This window comes from Coffea eugenioides, chromosome 8 (genome assembly GCF_003713205.1).
Source record: "Coffea eugenioides isolate CCC68of chromosome 8, Ceug_1.0, whole genome shotgun sequence".
NCBI lineage: Eukaryota > Viridiplantae > Streptophyta > Magnoliopsida > Gentianales > Rubiaceae > Coffea > Coffea eugenioides.
The window spans coordinates 29,285,391-29,308,183 of NC_040042.1; the positions used below are offsets into that span (position 1 = coordinate 29,285,391).

The following is a 22,793-nucleotide window of genomic DNA, read 5'->3' on the forward strand; positions in this document are numbered from 1 at the left end:
GAACAAGAATTTGTAAACTTGGGTTCAATGTAGGGAGTCACTCATGAAGGGGGAGATTGCTAGATTCATAAGTAAAAAATTGTGTCCCACATTGGTTTGAGAGATAGAGAAAGAGAGGTTAATATATAAGGATCTGAGACTTATCAGTTTCAACTTTTGGATCAAAATTGGGTTTTGATTTATATATTGCACCTTTTTATGGACTTTCTCGAGGTGTTTTTCCTTAACAAAGACAAAACGTCAATATTTAACTTGTACTGTGAAATAGGTGTGGGTGACTCGTGAACAAGAATTTCCTTTTTTTTGGTGTTGGAATTAGCTACGGGACGCAAGTAAAAGAATCAAGATAAAACATTTAGGCAATTTATAACAGGGTCCACATGTTGCTTTTGTGCTTCAAAAAATTTCTTGTTGGTGTTGTAACAGAGAGTCCAACAATAAATGGGGTATACTCAATAAATGATATGTATATTTGTAGAAAATAGAGTATTTAGGTTTTAAAATTTGGAGTGAAGGAAAAACTTCATCAATAAAAAAAAAAGATATTCTTCATAGGGAAATAGCAACATATATGCTTAACCATTAAAAAAAACTTTTAGCATGTTATTGTCAAAATCTGTTACTGTATTACAAATTAAAGAGGAGAAAAAAGAATTCTAAGTATATTATGGAAAATAAGAAAAGGGAAAAGGTTCATATGATAATTTTCTTCTAGTGAGAGCATGATTTTCCTTTTTCTACCCACATACATTTGACTATGGAATAATTTTAGATACTTCTCCTAAGGTTTGTGCTAATATCATATAGCACCCATGAAGTAAGCAATGTTTTTAAAAGTTAAGAGGTAGTAAGTGATATTAAGACAAACCTCAGGTGAAGTTTGTGAAATTATCCCTACGATCATTAATCATCACAAAGCAATTTGTAAGTTTCATGAGTATGGGATAGAATTGCTTCCAACCCTTAATTGCAAGGAGGTTATTTGAAATTAAGCCAAATTTCTAAGATTATTTATACATTGTCCTCATCACGAATGTGTCAACTACTTAATTTTGGTGTCCTCGGAGTGATCTGCAGGGAGGCAGTTAATTAGTTGAGTTCACACCATAATTAGCCAAAAAATCTTATATGCCAACTACACTTTTCAACCTCTACCCAAAACAAAAAAAAACTCTACCGAAAAAAAGCTCCACCAAGAAGAAAAAAAATAATTTCCTGTAATATATTATGGCCGAGATTAATCTATTCAAAGTGGGACAATATAAGCCAGGAGACACAAAGCAAGTGAGAAACTATACTGTATAGATTGGCTTCTCATGCACTTACTTGTACGTGTATGTATTTTTCGTAGCCTTGATGACAATGTATCAAGGTTGTTTGTCTTATGTCATTAATTAAGAGATTTATTATAAACTCAAAGGGGTTGCTATCTTGATTAAGATTTTTCCCCTTGTTTTCTCTCACATTCATTTTTCCTTTTTTTTGTGTGATTCAATCTCCGATAAACTCACTACCAATTACACTTGTCCTCTTTTAAAGTGCAATTCCAACAAAAAGGAAAATGTATTAAGTAATAGGTTTGATTGCAAGTTGCTCTCCTGTAAGGTGAGTTGATTAGCAAATTATTCCTATAATTAGAAGACATACAAATTATACTTGCAAACAAACAAATAATCATGTCACTTAGATCTCGTAGACAGAGGGATGGTGGGTGGTTCAGGGGGATGGAGTGTAAGTGAGAGATCCTTGTTTGAACTCTCCCACTTATACTAAAAAAAATAGTATAAAAAAAGTTTCACTTAGTTTTTGTGTATAAAGGTGTGAAAAGTTAGTCATAGAGAAAAATATAGTATTAAACTAAATTCTTTGCCCCAATTTAGCCATCTTATGAATTAAATCTTCCAATTTCTCATAGAAACCTCTAATAGCCCTATATTAGGTAGATCAAAAAGGGGCAAAACATCAAAATAAGATTGGAGAGAAGAGAAACACCAAAAAAAGCAGCTTTAAGCTACAAGCTCCTAGTAGTTAGTATAGAAGAAGAATAAGGTACTGTACTTTAGCTCAACTACTCTTGTACTTGTAGTTAGATTTCAATGAAGAGCTAAAGAGCAAGATGGAGAGTTGAAACTTACATCATAAGGGTGACTTCTCTCCTGTTACTTTCTTTTTCGTATTTCATTTCATGTTTACTTACAATATAAGTGTGGTCTTTTCTTTGATTTTTATTTTGTGTTTCTAAAAGTTTATGCCAAGAGTTATGGTTGAACTTTTTATGACTTGTTTGTGATATTTACTTGATTATTTGATGCTATTATTTTGAACAAGTTATTTAGTATTTCTAGTTTTATAATCATGATTTAATGGCCATTAATTTTGATAATTTCAAGGTGTTAAGTCAGCGATTTAAACTGAGATTTGATACTAGTTTAAAGAAGTGCTAAATTTAGAGAGTACACTTACGAGAGTAGTGTGCATCTTTGTGGTCTTGGTCGCTTATTCCATGTAATTTCATAGAAGTAAAGAATCTATAGTTAATTTAATGACCACGAGAGTAGGTATCGTTTAGCTACACGTATAGTTGATATACTATGAGAGTTGGTTTCACATACATTAGGAAACTATACGACAATTTGCCAAGATGATAACACTCAATTAACCGGTAGATCCATTACAAGAGTAGTTAGGAATTCCATGACACTTGAAAATTTTAATTATTAGTTTTTATTACTTTAATTTCATGTTTGTAGTGTAAATTTAATTTCTTGCATTTGTGATTGTCTAAATAATAAAGGAGTTGAAAAATCATCGGTAGTTGATCATTTTTTCATCTGGAATTGACACCTAAATCCCTTATGCCCGATAAATGATATATATACTTGTAAAAAATAGGGTATTTAGGTTTTAAAATTTGAAGTGGAAGAAAAATCTTGTCAATAGAAAAAGATATTCTTCATAGGGAGATAGCAATATATATGCTTAACCATTAAAAATAGTTTTTTAGCGTGTCGTTGTCAAAATTTTTACTATAATAGAAATGGAAGAGGAAAAAATAAGAATTCTAAGTTTATTATGGAAAAGAAGAAAAGGGAAAAGGATCATGTAATAATTTTCTTCTAAGGAGCTGAAAAACCATTGCCAGTTATTTTACATACTTCTCCTGAGGTTTGTGCTAAAATCAATTAGCACCCCTAGAGTAAGCAATGTTTCTAAAGCTTAAGGGATGCCAAGTGATATTAGCACAAACCTCAGGTGAGGTTTGTTAAATTATCCCTATGATCATTATCATCATGAAGCAATTTATAAGTTTCATGAGTACGGGAGATGAATTGCTTCTAACCCTTGATTGCAAGGAGGTTATTTGAAATTAAGCCAAATTTGTAAGATTACTTTATACATTGTCCTCATCACGTATGTGTCTAGTTCTTATTTTTCAAGTCTTGGGAGTTATCTGCACGGAGGTAGTTAATTAGTTGGGTTCACACTATAATTTGCAAAAAAAAAAAAAAAATCTTATATGCCAACAACGGTTTCCAAACTGCCCAAAAAACAAGCTCCACCACAAAGAAAAAATGAAAATAATTTCCTAAAATATATTATGGATGATATTAATCTATTCAAAGTGGGACATTAATCGGATAGGTATTAATCCGCATGTATAAGCCAGGAGACGCAAAGCAAGTGAGAAACTATACTCTATAGATTGGCATCTCCTGCACAAGATACTTACTTATACACGCATGTATTTTTTGTAGCCTTGATGACAAAGTATCAAGGTTGTTTATCTTATGTCCCATTATGATTGATTAAGAGATTTATTATAAGCTCAAAGGGATTGCTTCCTTGATTAAGGTTTCCCATCGTTTTCTCTCACATTCGTTGTCCCTTTTTTTTTGTGATTCAATCTTCGATAAACTCACTACCAATCAAACTTTTCATCTTTTAAAATGTAATTCCATCAAAAATCAAATCGTATTCAATAATAGGTTTAAATGCAGGTTGCTCTCTTGTAAGGTGAGTTGCTTAGCAAATTATCCCTATAATTAGAAGACATACAAATTGTCCTTGCAGACAAACAGCTAATCATATCACTTAGATTTTGTGTTGTTGATAGGTGTCAAAAGATAGTCATACAGATAAATTTAGTAATAAACTACCTTCTTTGGCCCAGTTTAGTCATGTCGTGCATTAAATCTTGTAGTTTCCCCCAAAAACCTTTGATAGGGGTAAATTAGGTGGATCAAAAAAGGGAGAAACATCAAAATGAGCATATTCCCACTTTTATAATAATATAGATTAGATTAAATTAGGTATTAGATTCTATATCATATTAGATTATACTATTTCGTTCGAGTAACAAGGACTCTTATAGACTTTCAACATTTGTCTTATGCCCTGACATGATGTATGAATTTTTGCTGTATTTGATCATGATTTTTTAGAGACGTTCCTTTGTCAAGCTACAATTACACTAGCACTTCATGCTCAAGTAATAATGCTTGTGTTACCGGAAAAAACAGCAACAGTTCTTCCGGGATGAAAGATGGAAAATGTGAGAGTGCAAAAATTTGTCAGCAGCTCTTCATATACATGTGAAATCTAGTCCTAGAAATTTGACAAAAGGGTTCTTGATCACCCCAAAAGATAACTAACAAAGCAAAAATAAATAAAACAAACACACTTAATATATGTAGTTCAGTAAAATTTTCCAACGTCCAAGCAATTCTTCATATAAATATAAGGTCGAGTTCCAAGAAATTAATGAAAGGGTTCTTGACAACACTAAAAGACAAATAATAAAGCAAAAATAAATAAAATAGAGACATAAAATTTATGTGATTCGATCAAATTGACTTATGTCTGCGGATGCAGAATTTACGTGATTCGATCAAATTGACCTATATCTATGTGAGGAGGAATAAAATTTCACTATAAATAAGAAAGTACAAATGTCTTAGTAAAGTGTTCAAAGATGCAAAAGCAACTGACACTAAAGTGCAAGAGAGTCTAAAATATTTTTATTACAAAAATACTCAATGATTCAAAGGCTCAAATAGCCCACTTAAAACTCACTTGATTTGATGCATTTATTCTCACGAAAGACCCACTCTATTTATAGCCAATGACGAGACTTTCTCTTTGCGCCAAATTTTAAAAAGCTAAATATCTAATTTTAGACAAGTATACAAATCGTTTATTAGTATAGAAATATTAGATGTCGATCCCTCAGGGAACATGTCAATTACCGATAGGCTTTGAACTCCTTTATTATTTAGATTATCACAAATGCATGAATATAAATCTACACTATAAACATAAAACTAAAGGAGTAAAACAAACCTTTAAAAGCTCCTAGGGGCATGGAATTCCAAACTACTTTTTCAGGTAAATTTACTAATTAATTGATTGTTATTATTTGACTAAACATGGCAGGATATCCTAATGTATGCAATACCCGCTCTCGCCAGTTGCCTATCATACCTATAGATAATTCATACCTACTCTCGTAGTTATGAAATTAACTATAAGTTCATTACTTCTATGAAATTACATGGAATTACTACCAAAACCACCAAAGTGCACCTCTAATTTCATGAGTATACTCTTTAGATTTAGTACTTTTTTGAACTAGTGGTAAATCACAACTTTCATTGATGATACAACATTTTTAGATAATCACAACTAGTGGCCAATTAATCATGATTGAAATAGCAAGAGTGCTAAATAACTTACATAAGAAATAACTCAAAAAACTATGAAAAAATCACATAACAATAATAGATAGTTCATCTATCCCTAGATACACAAACTAGCAAGACATAAATGAAATACAAAGAATAAGCAAACTTGTATTATAACTAAACATAAGATTTGATACAAGAAATAAAGTAATAGGAAAGATGTCACCATTGTCACATGAGATTCCAAACTCTTCATCTTCATCCTTCATCTCCTCTTTTGTTTAGTTAGATATATAAGAATTGGATAACTACACTAATCTATACTCCTAAACTAATGAACTAAGAAATTCTAATAAAAAAAAATATATTTTGTATAGTTTCTCTAGACTCCAAAATTGTAAGAAATGTTATCCAAGGTCTTTATTTATAGAAAATCAAAACTGCAATCAATCATGTTAAAGTTGATACAAGTTGGCTATTAGAATTGTTAAAAGATGATTCTTAAAATCTCCATATTTTTTTCCAGAAAAGTTGTCAAAAAACTTGAATAAATAAGCTCCAAGTTGCTCTACAACTTGCAGAACTGAGATCAGGATCTATGAGGCAGGAAACACAGGGTGTACCTCAGGTGTTGGGTCCCGTATCCAGTCATTTGCAGGTTTGACACTTTTGAAGAATTTTCAATTTTGTCCTATTTTTATTTTTTGCTCCACTGGTACCCTTACAAGAGTTCTTTAGCTTTGGCCTTTGGTATTAGACTTTTTTTTTTTTTTTTTTGCAAAAGAACCCTCAACAGGAATAAATTAGATAGATCCATAAAAAGAAAAATATTAAAGTTAGCATATTCATACTTTTTTCATAGCATAGATTACAATATATTTGGTATTAGATTATAGATCACTATAGATTAGATTTAGATTTAGGATGTGTCAACGTTTTGGTATGTGGCTTCTAGCAAAAACCAATGAATGAAGCGTAAATAAACTCCAAAAAATCAATACCATTTTGTACTAAATTTCCTTTCAAGTCTTAAATATAGGATGCCTCAAAGTTATGATACGTCTCAGAGTCGTCCCATGCCTCTTGGTAGACTTGGTCAAGTCTTCGGCTTACAAGTAAGGCAAAAACTTGGGTTGGCCCAAATTTTGCCACATGTTCAATTTTTGGAATAATAAAATTTGGGCCACACAGTCTATATAGAGGAGTCTATCCAAATGTTTGCCTAGTAGGTCAGCCGTGTCTTGGACGCAACAGCAAGACCAGGGTATTATGGGTCAAGATTACTAGCCCTTGAAATGTACCTCTAATAGATCCATGGAATATGTAAAAGGCTTTTAGAAATGCATTTTTGTCAAACACATATTGCATAAATTTTGAGCATTTTAAAAAGGGAAAATCGTATGGATTACAACTATTCTAAAAAAGTTCAAAAGCAAATAAAAGTTCTAACACAGTTGTTCTTATCAGTAAATCAATCTGATTTAGGGTCCGTTTGTTTCGGGTGAAAATGTTTTCCAGGAAAATATTTTCCTAATTTCCCGTGTTTTAGTATTATTTTCACTCATCTTATGGAAAACAATTTCCCTTCCAAACTTACTGAAGTTGTTTTCCGAAATGCATGCATCCCGTCTGTAGTATGTTCCAAACTTACTGAAAACATCTTGTAGTATGTTCTTTTTTTTTTTTAGTGTAAACAGGAGGACTCGAACCCAATACCTCTTCCTTACACTCTCTCCCCCGTACCACCCAACCCAACCCAACCCTCCCCCTAGTATATTCAAAATAAAAAAAAAACTCATCATGCTCATCCTATGCTAGTAATTAATTATGTATAATAGGGACATTCTTTTCTAGAGAAACTTTCAGCAATGAGAGTGCAAGATATATGTCACAATAAGCATTGCATGTGATTGATATTTGACACTAAATGGCCAGCAATTTGTTTATTGCTTAAGGAGATATTTTTTATTCATATATACATTTCTCCAAGATTTTTTAAAGTTAAACAATGAGATAAATTTTCTTATTTTGCATGGGAAGAAGTATGTAGTTATAATGTGTAGAAAGTAAAGATAGAGATAAAAGTGAAAATATTTCAAAAGTTAAACAAACACTAGAAAAATGAAGTAAGAAAATATTTTCAATAAGCTAACCAAACACCTGAAAATGATGAAAGGGAAATGATTTTCATGGAAAATTACTTCCACGGAAAATATTTTCCCAAGGAAAACATTTTATTTCCAACCAAACAGACCCTTAGCGTATACCCTTTTGTTAAAATTGGCCATTCCTAAGCCAATTTAAGCTCTTTCTTTCTTTTTTTCTCCCCACTCCTGCATGACTTCACAAGCCTCAAAGACGTCTCCAAAGGGGACGAAGAAAGTAACGATGATTTTAAAAGCTTATAGCTAATAATATTAAATATCATATTGAATGGTCAACTTCCAAAGAGAAATTATAAGAATTGCCTAAAGCACAAACATTAACGTACTATTTTGTTCTGTTAACTAGTCAAAATTTCTTTTAACAAACGAATGACTAGTTTCCATATATTAGTATACTATTAGTATAAGATTTTTTTTGATAAGACAGAAGCCAATTTTATTAATAAACTAGTTGAAAATCGTTTAACACGATCCGCTTGACAAAGAAAACTGCACTAATGACAAAAATACATAGATCATGTCACAAATATATGTGATCTAAAAAATCATTAAATTTAATGGAGTTATAGAATAAAAAAGATTACACTGTCAATTACAAACCATCAAATCTGACTAATTGTATGAGCTATTTCACAAATATGTATGCGTGTCAATTCCCTCAAATCTGCTATCCAACTAGTTCAAATTCAAAACTGATTCTGAGATCTAACAAGAAGACTCAAGAAATCTCAAATCTAATACATAGATCTGAGAAAAAAATAAAAAAATTAAATAAAACTCCCACTAGAATAGTTTATAAGAGAAGAAAACTCTCACTAATAAACACTAGGAGAGAGAAACTCTCACTAAAATAGCCTAGGATAGACTTTATTAAACATAAAACAAAAACAGAGGAAGAGGAACTTTTATATTTACTATGAAATAACACAAATGTCCTATAATAAATTAATTCTTAGTTTTCCTATATTACCTATGATTACTATAATTTAAAACAGCAACCAGAAAACACTATACACATAGGCAACAAAAAACAAACAAAAGGAATTCAACTGTCCAGACAATTCTATTTAAACTAGATTGATTACATTAAAAGAAACACAAATACAATCGAATTTTTTCAATCGTCAGTTGATCATCATTAATTCCCTTCCCCAACTCCACTTGAACATTTATTCATCAATATCTACGTCCCCAAAAAACTTGATCCGATCCTATTTCAAACATCAACTCCTCCCCAACCTCCATTGTTTCAAGGTAAGTTTTATTTATTTTTTCTTTTTACTTTAGAATTTCTTTTATGATATTTTAGATCTTAGTCAGTTATTCTTATTCTAATTTTATAATTGTGAAGTTTATGGCAATTACTAACATTTCAGTTATTCTCATTCTAAATTTATAATATCTAGAACTTTATAATTATATTTTTGGCATTAATCTGAAAGCAGAAATAAATCAAACTAGGTTAACTGTTTAGTTAAATATGATGTTTATAGTTAACTTAAAAAAATCAAATGATGAAATGTTTCATCTTATCAGACAGCAAAATAAAAAATGCTTCCCAAAAAATTGATTTCTGTTTCAAGCGAATATTTTTGAATATTAGCCTCTCCTAAATGAAAATTCTTCTAGATATTAGAGTGAAATGTTATTTGCACTTCCATTTATGTTAATCACACTTTCACTATCGTTTCTATCACATGGTTTTTATTTATTAAACTATATGATAAAGAAAATGGTAGCAGTGCAATTAACAAAAAAAATGGAGTGCAAATGAGTGGATACCATAGTGTGGCAAAAAATTATTTGGTTGCATCACAAGTACAATTTCCAATGCAATTTTTTATTTTCTCAATCATCTTTTTATCTCACATGCATCATATAATAAAAAACACTACAATAATTATTTCAAATAATCTTTTATACAAACACATCCTTTGTTTCCGTCGTTTTGTCCTGTTGGGAGACTTGACCAAATCCTCGGCTTGGTATTAATATTAATAGGTCAGTCGCGTGGTGGACACAATAGCCAGATTTTGGTATTATGTGGGTCAAGATGACTAGAAAAATGTACATTTTGAGGTTGAGAAATCCTTTTGTCGAAGATATATTGTAGTATAAATTTTGAGCATTTTAAACAGTGAAAATCATAAAGAGTTCTAAAAAAAAAGTTCAAAAGCAAATAAAAATTCTCAGACAATTGTTCCTACAGTAAATCAATTTGATTTATCATACACCCTTTTATTCAAATAGGCCTTTCCTAAGGTAATTTAAACTTTTTTTTTCTTTTTTGCTCTTGTGCATGGATTTCACAAACCTCAAAAACGTCTCCTAAAGGAGAGAAAGAAAATAAGGAAATTTTAAAAAATTCTTAGCCAATAATATTAAATGTCATATTGACGACAAATAAAAGAACTTGCCTAGAGCATAAAGGTTAACGTGCTCTTTAGTTCAGTTTACAAGTCAAGTCAACCTTGGTAACGGTCGTCTCCAAGTACAGTGGCAAAAGAAAAGTATGCCAACCCTAAAAGGCAGAACACCCCAAGTCTTCCCTCAATTCCACGTCAATAGCACCTTTTCTTTTCTCTTGTGACTAGTACTGGTGCAAGTACTGTACTAGTATATAAGAATGACTCCTCCTCTCATAGTTACGCACGCAGTCACAAAAGTGTCACACTTACACACTATCCATGGCACTTGCACAATTGCCTTCTACCAGCAATCGTCTATCTTTCTTTAAATCTACTTTGTTTTGGTTAATTTGTTCTAGTGTTGCAATTTCTCATGGAGTGGAAAAGCCAGCAAAACCTCATTATCATACGGTGAATGTGAGTTCACTGTTGCCAAAGCCATATTGCACAGGACATACCAAAGGTGCATATATCTAGCATGTTCTATCCTTTAATAATTTCTGCTATAGTTTCTTGATAATTATGTACTGTACTATTTGAGTTTGACAAATATTAGGTATATTTGATCTATTGCGATTATTAATATGTATATAGTCATGCATAGGAAAATTTTATGTTTTTTCGAAGCAACTACTTGACAAATATAGTAGTTGCTTTAGGATTAATGAAAGAGTTCTATATGAATACACAAGAGTTTTACTTGGTTCCATTTAACATGCGAGGTAGGCCTCACCTAACATGTGAATTAGCAAGTAGGGCCTTTATGTATTCGCGTTAAACTTTTTCATTGATTATGGATCAATGACTGGACAATGCCAAATTGTTGATTCGGACCAATATAAAATTTCTCCTCATGAATAACATGGACTGATGTAAGAAATTTTATTTTACTATTACATATATCACTTGATCTATATGTTGGTTTGGTTGTTATCGAACCTATCTAAGGATTCGCCCTGTAGTTTTTATTTTCCTACCATTTCAGCCTAGATTGGTTTGGCCAATATAAAGTGTACAACAAATGAAAAATGATTCTTGATTTCTTTCCTGCTTTTTTACTTAGCTTAATCAGGATACTAGATTGTGCTGAAAAGTAGAATCTAACAAGATTTTGGTTATCCGCAGGCTCTTCTGTAGGATCACGAAAGATGGTAGTAACATCTAAACGTGGACCATGCTCACAAATCCCTCGTACAAAGGAAATTTCTGCTTATGAAGAATCTTTGCTCGAGGATGAAAACAGAGTCCGGTCACTGAATAAGAAAGCCTCAAATGTCCATTCAAAAGCTGCTGGTTCAGGATCAAGAGTCCAAACATCTGATCCAATCCTACTTGGTGGAGAGTACCTTACTACCATTGGTTTAGGCACTCCCAAAGTAGACTACCAAGTAATAATTGACACAGGTAGTGACTACACTTGGGTGCGTTGCAAACCATGCTCAAAAAGCTGCAAGTCTGAAAACCTTCTGTTTGATCCTTCGAAGTCTTCCACTTATTTAAACGGTTCCTGCAAACCTAACACTGTAAATGGTGCATTCGATATGAACTATTTAGACAAAACTTATTCTAGAGGATATTGGGGATGTGACAAACTGTCCCTGGAACCATCAGATGTGTTTGAAAGGTTTCAATTTGGTTGTGGTTTAACTGCTGGCAATTTTGCTAATGGAGCAGGGGTACTTGGACTAGGCAGAGGTGATCTTTCACTTGTTTCCCAGACTGCTTCAAAATTCAACAAAACTTTCAGCTATTGTCTTCCTAAAACTTCCAGTTCCAGGGGACACATAGACTTTGGCGATGGTGCAAGATCAGCAAGTTCATCTTCTGGATTAAAATTCACAAATCTGATCAAGGAACCTCGACAAAACATTCCACCACTTTATAATCGCAGCTCCCTATACTTTCTGGAATTGCTTGGCATCAGTGTGGCGGGAAGCAGATTGGATGTTTCACCTACAATATTTACATCAGTAGGAACTGTGATCGACTCCGGAACAGTTATCACTTACCTACCGCCATCAGCATATACTGCTTTAAGTAAGAACTTTAAGCAATCAATGGCTGATTATCCACCAGCACCATCTCAGGAGAAGTTAGACACATGCTACGATGTGACGGGGTATGGAAGCATTCAGTTACCTGAAATTACACTCCATTTTGGAGGTGCGACTGATGTAAGCTTGAATCCATCAGGAATTGTGTGGATAGCAAAGAAGAATCCATACATATGGTGCTTAGGATTTGCAGCAAATAAAAAATCTGATGATCTTACTATTATTGGTAATAATCAGCAGCGAGAACTCGATATTCTCTATGACATAGATGCTGGTAAAATAGGCTTTGGAACAAAACCTTGCGGAGATTGAGAAACAAAATCTTGCTCTCCATAGAATTCTGTACTTTTTCTTTTCTTGAATATTCGTGAACCATCAGCAAGCTGATGGCATATGTAATTCAACATATATTTTACTTTTCAAATTTCAAATTGGAAGTCTTTAGTTTCCCATATTACGCAATGATTTCTTAATTTAGGCGTTGCATAGGAATTCACTCATATAACTAAAACAATTGGCTGCTGAGAACTTGTGACCATTTTAAGTTCCTCTCCTACTTTTCAAATACTAAAAAACATAGCTAGTATTCAGAAAACTTTGATAAGTTGACACTAACAACGAACCCAAAATGATTGGTAGCGGAACTGATAACGCTAGAAACTTTGACAGACATAGGTTGATTAACATGTTAATGACTCATTAATCCCAAAACATTGAGACTCAAATCTCTTTATCACATCGTGAGATTGATGGCATATCAATATCGCCAACTATCCTGAAGTGGAAGCCACGTTTCTCATAGGAAATGTAGAGTACCTCACCTGACATCCACCTTTTGTGCCCAGAGATAGAAGGGAACAGTATAACAAATCCTGATGACATCTTCAAAGCCAATTTTTAGCTATTTGATATGTAGTAACCAGCTAGCCGCTGACATACCTTCCTTTCAATCCATCAAAGTCTCTACCTATTCAAACGGTTCATTTATTCTTTACTCTGGAAATTAGCTATTCAATATGAAACACAATGAGAAATTTGATTCCAAAGGACATGGGGACCTGTCAAGCTCTACTACTGGTTACTACCTCAGATGTCTTCAGCAAATCCATTTGATTATGGCATAGTTAATTATAGTGGCCAGCGTATTTTTTCAAACACAGGAATGGGACATTTGCAGTTGGCAGGGATGATTCTTTGGTTGCTCTCAAATTTACAAAGGGGATAGCCAGGCAGAGTTGACCGAGGTGATCTTTCAGTTGTTTCTCAAACTATTACAAATTTTGGCTAAATCCTTAAATTGACAAGTTGTTGCTCAGGATATGTGGTGGACTGCAAGATCCACAACTTCCTCTTCTGCGTTGAAGTTCAAATATCTGACATGGCAGCTTCTGTTGGGATTCAAGCGCATAATACATGACTATTGATACATCAAGAATATAACAATTTAATGACAAACAAATCACAATCATGAAAGATAAATGATACACAAAATTTAACGTGGTTTGATTTCATCATTGAGCCTGCGTCCACAGAGAGAGAAATCCGTTCTTTATTATGGAAAAAAAAAATCCTATACAAGAATATAATTTGAACTCAAATTCAACCTTATATATCATCTCTCATCTTCCAAAAACCCTCTCTCTACCCATGTATAAGGCTACATGTCGCTTTTGTGTGCGATTTTATAGTATGCCAATCCCAACCTATGTATAAGTTACATTACTTGATCAACATCCAAGTAATAAGCTAATTCCTAATCTTATACATAATAGGAAATAATTTCTATTCCTATACTCATACAAATAGGAAATTCACTTTGGCTATTATTTCAGGTAACTAAAATCAATAAGAACACTAGTTACCTCCACGCAAAACAAAAAACCTGTTTAAAAGAAATTAAATCAATTTCATAACAAATTTCTACCTTGATGAATATTTCTTTTAGTAACAATTTGCTTTTAACTACCAAATAATATTGTACTGAACTAAACATCCGAATCAATACAATGCTGACACCCAATTAATTCAATTGACAAATAAATATGTGTAATTACCCTGAGTCTAACCTCCTCTTAACTCGTGAGAAGATGCCTCAATTCACCATTTCCCTTCGTAGAATTTCTTCTCACCACCACTTGCAATTCAAGATCCCTTTTTATGAGCTCTATCTCTAACCATTGAGGCAACCAAGTGGTAAAATCATCATACTTCTCCCATCCTCAGGACTGTCTCGCCATATGTGGTTTCCAAAACACTACATGTAGTAAAACTCATAATCATCAGAGTCTTCTAACATTTGGAAATTAGATTCTTTTATTTCTTTAGAACACATGCCACACCACCCAAAAAACATAACTAAAATCTAAAAACCATTGAGATGAAATATCAACTATTGGATTTATGAGAAAGTCTCCACCAATTCACATCCAAAATCAATATTAGACTTCACCTTTTCCTTGACCTTTGAATCACATATCTAGATTCATACCGTCAAATATTTTCATACTTTCTGACTTTCCATCCTTTGCTTTCAATGCTTCTTGTCAAATCCTTGAAACAAAGATACCATCATTAAATTATTGAATTAGTAATAGCCACCAATCTACTTAATTTCAGTAGTCAATCAGAATCTAACCACAAACCCTGTTCTGATACTAGTTGTTAAGATCCAAGTACGAAATATACGACTATTGAAACATCAAGAATACAATAATTTAATGACAAATAAGTCTCAAGAATAAAAGATAAATGCATATAAGATTTAACCTAGTTCAACTCTATCATTGAACCTACGTTCACAGAAAAAAACATATTCTTTATTATGAGAAAAAAATCTTATACAAGAATATAACTTGAAATCAAACTCAACTCTTATATATCATTTCTCATCTTCCAATAGCCCTCTCTCAATCCATGTATAAGGTTATATATCGCCCTTATATGCCACTTTATAGTATGCCAACCCCCACCTATTTATAAGTTACATTACTTGGCCAATATCCAAATCCAAATCCAAATAATAATAGAAAATAACTGCTAATTCCAAATCTTATACATAATAGAAAATAACTTCTATTCCTATATTCATACAAATAGGAAATCTCTTGACTATTACTTCAAGTAACTAAAACCAATAAGAAAACTAGTTATTTCCACACAAAATAAAAAACCTGTCTAAAGGAAATTAAGCTAATTTCCTAACACCTTTGAAAATTCAATCAAATTATAGTCAAGGATCCTTTATGCGTTTGGAACTCCTTGTCATCAGTGTTGCTGAAAGTAAATTGAAAGTTTCTGCGAGTCTTTACATCTGTGGGAACTCTTTGGTAACAGTTGTCTCATGCTTGACAGAACAGTATCTGATTCTCTGCACACCAATTTTAAGCAATCAATAGCTGAATATTCACTATGAATTATCTTTGAATAACTTAGATTTTATAATCACAATGGGTTGCAACTTGCAAGCATTCAGTTCCCTAAAAAATATATTGTGATACATTTCACAGGTAAGATGGGACCGATGGAGCTTGAACCTATCAAAAACTGCAGAAAAAATGGTAAATTCGGTGTTTAAAATTTATCATGAACAAAATTTCAATTAATGTTACCACTACTGGGATTAATCATCAGCCCAAAATGGATATTCTTTTTGATATAGATGCAGAAAATGTAGGTGGTGGGATGAAACCCTGTTGGTGTGCAGAACAATTACCTCTATTTCATATAATTTTCTACTCTTCCTTTTCTTGAATAATGTTAGATCCTCTGTCCCCAGCAAAAATGTTGGCTAATATAATTCAACTACAGTTGTTCAAATTTCAGTTTGAAAGTCTCCATTTTCTTCAAGGTGCTATGATTCTTAACTCTTAATATGTCATAGACTACAACAGTTGCGATTCTTAGTATGGCAGTTGGGACCCTGAACAAGCCCCTTCCTGCTCCAAGAAACAAAAAGGAAAAACATTATCTAAGAATTTGATAGTAATGCAGGAAACGGTAATAAATTCTTGAAAGCGTGAAGTAAATTGCAAACTGATAATATTAACTTCAGACATAGCTGTATATTTATCCTCTGACTGATTTTTCTCAGCCTAACTAGGTTATTTCTTATCACAGACACTACTTTCAGAAATTGATACTTCTTTTTTGTAGGATAATCACTTTTGCTGCTAATAGAGTCCAATTGTATATCTAGTTCAATTTAAGAGCATCCACCAGGTGCAAACCCCAGCTTCCCGCCTGCAACGTCATAAACTACTTCAAAAGTTTGCTGTTGTATGTTACCATAAATTCCCACGGTTGTGGCAGCACTATTGCCAGCAAAAGCCAAACAGACCTGTGATAAACTTGATGCAAGAAGTATCCCTTCAATACCTAAATCAACCTTTACGTTTCCACTGAAGAAGATACTGATCTTTGGTATTTTCACTGTGGATTGGCTGCTAAAATCGTAGCAAGTGTCCAGTATGGATATAGCAGGTGCAGTTTTATACTGTGACATTTGCTGTCTGAAAGCAGAGCGTAATGCAGAGTAAGCCGCTGGAGGTAACCGTGTTATAACTGTTCCAGAATCAACAACATTCCCGGCTGTCTGGAACACTGATGCACTAATAGACAACAGCTGTCCTCCAACGCTTATGCTTTGAATGTCAAGGAAGTAAAACGCGTTCGATTGAGAGCTTGAACTCGAGAAAGGAGCAAATTTCACGGTATTTGGAACCGACCCTTTTCCAAAAGTTAAGTGTCCATTTGATCCTGACTTTGTAGGAAGACAGTAAGAGAAGTATTTCCCATACTTTTGAGCAGTCTGGGAAATTATGGATAACGGATCACGGCCAAGGCCGAGCAAGCCAGAAGTTTTTCCAAATAATCCTTGGTTGTTCTGCCCACAACCAAAGAAAAATCCATCAAAAACATCTGTACGTGTCAATGTTAGCCTCTCTTTAGCAAAAAAGCCCACAGAAAAAGACTGATCGCCATACTGTATACCGTAGAGACAGTTAGATGCTGAGCAACCCGGGCTGTTTCCAGTTGCTGAGGAAAGTGCAGAACATTGGGGAGCATTGCAAGAAATGTTGGAATATGATGAAGATTTTACAGGATCATAAATGGGATCTTGCTGTTTGTAGCAAACTCTCACGCATGGTTCGCATTGAGTCCATGTAAGATCGCTTCCAGTATCGAAAACAAGCGTATATGATTTAGCTGGGGTGCCAAGACCAACTGAGACAACATAGTTGCCTGTGCCAATTGCGGTTCCACGCTTAGCAGGTAGGTCAGCTTTTGAACCACGAATTTTGTCCGTGTCGGCTCCAAAAGCGTGGCGGGCTTGAATGGACTTGACACGAGTTTGATCTTCTGAAAGGATTTGAGTGAGGGTTTGTCTGTTGGATGATTCTTGATTGAGTTGATGGCATGGACCATGTCTGTGAACTACCTTCAATGATGACTTTCTACTGGGACCTGATGATAATGATGGCTTAGTTAATGATAAATTTGATGTTATGGCAACTTTACAAAGCAATTATATGGGAAAAGACAGTTTTTAGTATAGAATATGTCTTACTATGAATTTGTGATGTCGGCATATGTAAATTGGTGGATGAATATCACCATTAGACTACATGATGATAGAAACTTCGTCAAGCAAAAGAGTGTGATTCATTAGTTTTAACGTCCAAGGTATTTCCTTCATTAGACTCATAATTATGGAGGTTCTAATCATGATTAACAAATGAACGTCAAGAAGGGTTTTTGGTGATCAGTAAACAGTCAAACTAGACAGAAAACTTTATTATGTCTAATGCTTGACCTTCCACATTTTGCACTACATCTTGACTTGGGGACCCTCAATGAAACTTAATGGCTAAAAGAGGTACTATCGATGAAGTTGGAGGTCTAAAACCAAAAAAATTATGCATAACTTGTTCTACTATGAATACAGCCTAAACCATTTACCGTGAAAAATTAAACCAGTGCATTAAATGTGACAAATCCAAACTCAAGCATTAGTTTACAACATGAGAAGCTTTTGAAAATTTTTTGCACAATCCCTATCTAATAGCAAGGAAGTTTGATCTTGGGATTGAGGAAACATATTAATGCTTGATCCTAAAGCTAAAGACCTCATATGAAAGATGATGTAGATAAGTAGAATATATAATGGGTGTTACTCTACTTGATTTCCAATTTCAACTTGCAGTGGCAAAGAATAGTTTGAAATTTTCAGATTATTTCTTGATTCATTAAGAGAAGTGGGCACTCTGATAATTGTATTGTCTCCTTCAATTAGAGTGACCTTTTTGTTTGGCCAAAATAGCTGTAGACAAGTAGGTACTCTGGAAATTTTCAGGTTACTTCTTTCTTTCAACTACAAGGGCAATGGAGCCCATGATGAACCTAAAAAGAAACAAACAACATTTCTTTTCTCATGAGGGTTCTTTATGTCCACAAGAATCTTTCATCAAACTTAAATTATGGAGGTTTTGATCATGATCAACAAATGAACATCAAGAAGGGTTATTCATAAATAGTAATAGTCAAGCTATAGTCATGAACATTTATTATGTTTAATATTGGAAATTAGGCACTCTGCCATTTTCAGCCAAAGTTTCATCAATATTGATTTGTGGCCACACCTTGAGAACCCTTTGATGAAACTCAACAAATGGAAAATGTTCTAATGTCTAAACCAACATAAAATTGAGCTAGAGGAGTAAAATATCCAATTAGCAAGAAGAAAATTTTGCATAAATCACTATCTAATTAGCAAGGAGATATGAACTATGAAAAGATGTTGAGGATACAATTGATGATTAATCCTAAAACAGTGGACATTAATCGACTTACAGTGACATTTATTTAGCCGGCACAGCTGTGATACACTCCGTGACTTGATATTTCAACAAAAGGGGCGATGAAACCCATGATGATGCTAAAGAGAGAGAAACAATAATGTCCACCACACTCTTTCCTAGCTTTTTGGCCCAAAAAGACGTTTTTCCTTATTAGCTGTTTTTTTGTTTTTTTGGGTGGTTGGTTTCTTTATCAGTTGTCTTCTAATGGCTGCTGAAGTGATAGCATTTAGCGAGGGAATAATACTGATGAGGTCTATCGTAATAAGGACAGCTCCATCTCAATTATAAAGGATTTTCTTTTTTTTCTAATAAATGTATACCAGTACTAATCAATAATGCCATTTTCCTTTGCCAAGATGCTAGTTGCTTTAAGCATTTTACCCTTACCATACATAATCTTCCCTGCGCATAGCGCGAATAAGAGTCTTTTGGAATTGGAAACGAGCCATTGATTATATTCAAAAACTAGCGTAATTTCAAGAACATAAAGACATCTCCTTGTGATAAATAGCCTCTAAATTGTTTATTTAACATTAATTATCCAAAATTTTTCTATTTCTGGGAAGGTTCTTTTGACAAAATTTAACATATTACCTGTTCCAATGAAAGAAATAATTGGAAAGAAAGTTCTTCTTTGATTATGGATGGGCACCTTTGCTTGGGTGATTGGATTATTGGTAGAATCTCATTTAATATTTGCCATTAGGCTGCAGGATTAGCTGTTCTTCACCCCTCCCCACCCCCCACCCCAAATTGCAACCTTTACCAGAAAGCAATATTAAATCCTAAGTGGGAAAAGCCTTGAAATACTTGTCATTATTAGTAGGTAGAAGTTGTACGTTGCTAACCTTTTTAACAATTATTGTTTTCCTACTTCCAGAAGCAGTGTTTTGTTAATTTGTTCTGAATAATGAACATCGACTTATCATTAGCTTTCCAATTATGATTGTTTAAAAAAAAATAAAAAAACTGCACTTTTTGGTGATAGAAACCATTTGCTGAATTTCAAAAATTAATCATTTTCTTGTATACTAGCTGGAATTTGAATAAAATTGGGGCTGGTAATGTTTATGGAGCTGAACCACGATATCCATTGCAGTGCTAACAGTTTACTCAAATGAGCATGCATTACTTCAGATGGGAATATTTTATTCATGTCTTTAGGTTATGGCCTTAAGTTTCTTTTTTTTTATATAAAAAAATTCCAATAGAAAAAGGATGGGATTCAAGAAATGGGAAGGATCTGGGGGATTGAAATCTGAAATTTCTAATTCTTGGGGCTTAGGTTAATTATGAACCTCATATTTACAACGGATAATAATGAGGATTGCATTCGAATTTTGGAAAAGTTGTTCTTTTCAAATGGTAAAATAGGAAAACTATAGTAATACTTTTAAAAGTTCTTTGTTATTTTTTTTTCCTTTAGTACACTAAATAGTGGAGGGTGCAATGGGGTAGAGGAATTCAAAACTAGTCCTAGCTAACCTGATAGAGGCTTAATGAGTCTCAATAGCTAATGACCTTTAAAAAGAAACTCTTATTTTGTGACACCCAATCAAAGAAATAATGACACTGAAATGAGATGGAGGCTGCAAAACTTTTCAATGCTAAATCTTTTCTTTAAAATAAATGTTTAAGAAGTCTGTAAAAGAATAATGAATATGACTTCTCTTGTTTTGGAAAGAAGTGAGAATGGTCACCCATGTTAATCCATCAATATTAGGTGTGATTTTGCTTAGTTTGTCTTCATTGTTGTCTTGGAACCAACTAGTTATGGAGGGACAGTTAAGTAAAAAGTCTTCATTGTTTAAAATCTCCTTCTTTGAACGACCTTCCTTTCCACAAAAATATTAGGGGCCTCTTTAACTAAACAAATAGCCCTCAAAAGCTAGTAATCTTCATGGAGTACTTAAAACTGGTAGAATCTATCATTCGCAGTTTCATTAGTCCTTTTAAAAACAAACACAAAATCTAAGATTTAGAATGAATATGACAAAAAGATGCTTATGTAGTGCAAAAGAAAATTCTGTAGCTAGCCCAAAAACTGAAACTAGCTAGCAATTCCACTGAAGAAAGAAAGAAAGAAGCAGGAAGTTCAATTGAATAAAACCTTTGGCAGAGGGCTTGCAGGCAGAGGATGGTAGTATTGAACTGACATGAACTGTGTGGTAGTTGATTTCAGCAGCTAGACTTCTTTCCAAAGCATGGCCCTTCACGAAGGTCACAGAAATCTGAGAGAGAATTAGATAAGTGGAGATCATAAAATTGAAGAAGGTGATGGAAGTGGGAGGTGCCATTGGTGTGTTTTGTTTTGATAGGCTTGTAAAGACATGGCATCTGAACCAGTATATAAATAGACAAAGTTTGAAGCTTGCAAGTCACCTCTACGACTGTATAATTATTTCTTTGGACTTAGAAGTTTAGCTTATCTCCATATTGTGATTTGTTGGATGGTCCTGTAATAATAAAGAACTAAAATGGGATGGTCCACCAAGTCATACAAATGATCTAGTAGAATTACTCATTTTAAAAGAGAAATTGGGACGTGGAGTGGACCAGAGAGTCACAAACTCGTAATGTTCGTCTAGTGCAAAATTACTGCTTTCAGTTTCAGCTAATCATCAAAGTGTTAATAATTGACTTTATGCACAAAATTAGTTAGTTTTAGCTCAATTCCACACATCACAATTGCTTGTTGATTTTGTAGGCATGGTCTAGTGCAAAATTACTGCTTTCAGCTAATCATCAAAGTGTCAATAATTTGACTTTATGCAAAAAAGTAGTTAGTTTTAGCTCAATTCCACACATCACAATTGCTTGTTGATTTTGTAGGTATGGCATCCCCTCAAAAGGGGAAAAAGGCTAGACGGAAGACACACAAAAGCTTAAAAGTTGTTGTGCTGATTCTTCCTTCCGAACCTTTTTTTTTCCGGTTTATTATGCTAAAGGTATGTATTTTCCTTTTTTAGTTTATCAAACCAAATGGAGAAGTGAGATAACTTTTTCATTTCCCTTATTTTTTGGGAAATTAATTAATATGGCATGGAAATAAAAGTCAAGTACTGAAATGAACTATGTTTCATGCATGACTCCCATGGAAAAGAAAGAATGACCTTTTTGTTTCATCCCTCAAACAGATACCTTTATCGTGTTTCACAAAACTAAAGCTACTATCTCTAACCAAAATACCAAAACAAGAATGTGACGTAGACATAGATTTGAGAGAAAGAAAGTGTCATTTTTATGCTTATGAAACCAACAAATTAGTTTGTGTTATATATATATATATATATATATATATATATATATATATATATATACGTGCGCGCGCGAAATAAAGCATCATGGACATAACTTCGTAATTGCTTTGTCATATGATGGCAAATCGTATTGCCAAATCTATTGTTTTAAGACTATGGTAAATTTTTTCAAGATATACCTTCCATTAGTCAAAAATTGGCTGCAAATTAAAACTAAAAAATTTATCATTATGAACGAAAATTACTCCAATGTTATAACACCAGCCGTGGCACTAAAACTAGCCTCATATGATTGTGATTCCTGTTCCATTACGCGTTTGTTCTTGTGATTATTGTTCAAGTGGGCTCTAAGAGAAGAAAGAGTGGAA

The 22,793-nt window shown here is 33.3% G+C and overlaps 2 protein-coding genes across 2 annotated transcripts; one reads left to right on the plus strand and one right to left on the minus strand.

Moving 5' to 3' along the window:
• The first annotated feature begins 10,510 nt into the window (after nt 1–10,510).
• LOC113779312 (aspartyl protease family protein At5g10770-like) lies at nt 10,511–12,762 on the plus strand. Its single transcript, XM_027324866.1, has 2 exons — nt 10,511–10,717; nt 11,380–12,762. Exons 1-2 carry the CDS (start codon nt 10,534–10,536, stop codon nt 12,618–12,620), a joined length of 1,425 nt encoding a protein of 474 aa, XP_027180667.1. The 5' UTR covers nt 10,511–10,533; the 3' UTR covers nt 12,621–12,762.
• Nucleotides 12,763–16,310: 3,548 nt separating this feature from the next.
• Nucleotides 16,311–21,515, minus strand: LOC113781043 (aspartyl protease family protein At5g10770-like). Its single transcript, XM_027326876.1, has 2 exons — nt 21,276–21,515; nt 16,311–17,771 (listed from the first exon to the last, which is right to left on the minus strand). The coding sequence occupies exons 1-2, from the start codon at nt 21,460–21,462 to the stop codon at nt 16,510–16,512; spliced, it is 1,449 nt and encodes a 482-aa protein (XP_027182677.1). The 5' UTR covers nt 21,463–21,515; the 3' UTR covers nt 16,311–16,509.
• Nucleotides 21,516–22,793: the final 1,278 nt, after the last annotated feature.

Excerpts from the sequence above, each read along its gene's own strand:
- LOC113779312 (XM_027324866.1), top strand. The coding sequence starts at position 10,534 with ATGGCACTTGCACAATTGCCTTCTACCAGCAATCGTCTATCTTTCTTT. Across the intron at positions 10,718-11,379 it reads TTGCACAGGACATACCAAAG|GCTCTTCTGTAGGATCACGA; the intron begins GTGCATATATCT and ends GGTTATCCGCAG.
- LOC113781043 (XM_027326876.1), bottom strand. The coding sequence starts at position 21,462 with ATGGCACCTCCCACTTCCATCACCTTCTTCAATTTTATGATCTCCACT. Across the intron at positions 17,772-21,275 it reads CTGCAAGCCCTCTGCCAAAG|GTCCCAGTAGAAAGTCATCA; the intron begins GTTTTATTCAAT and ends CATTATCATCAG.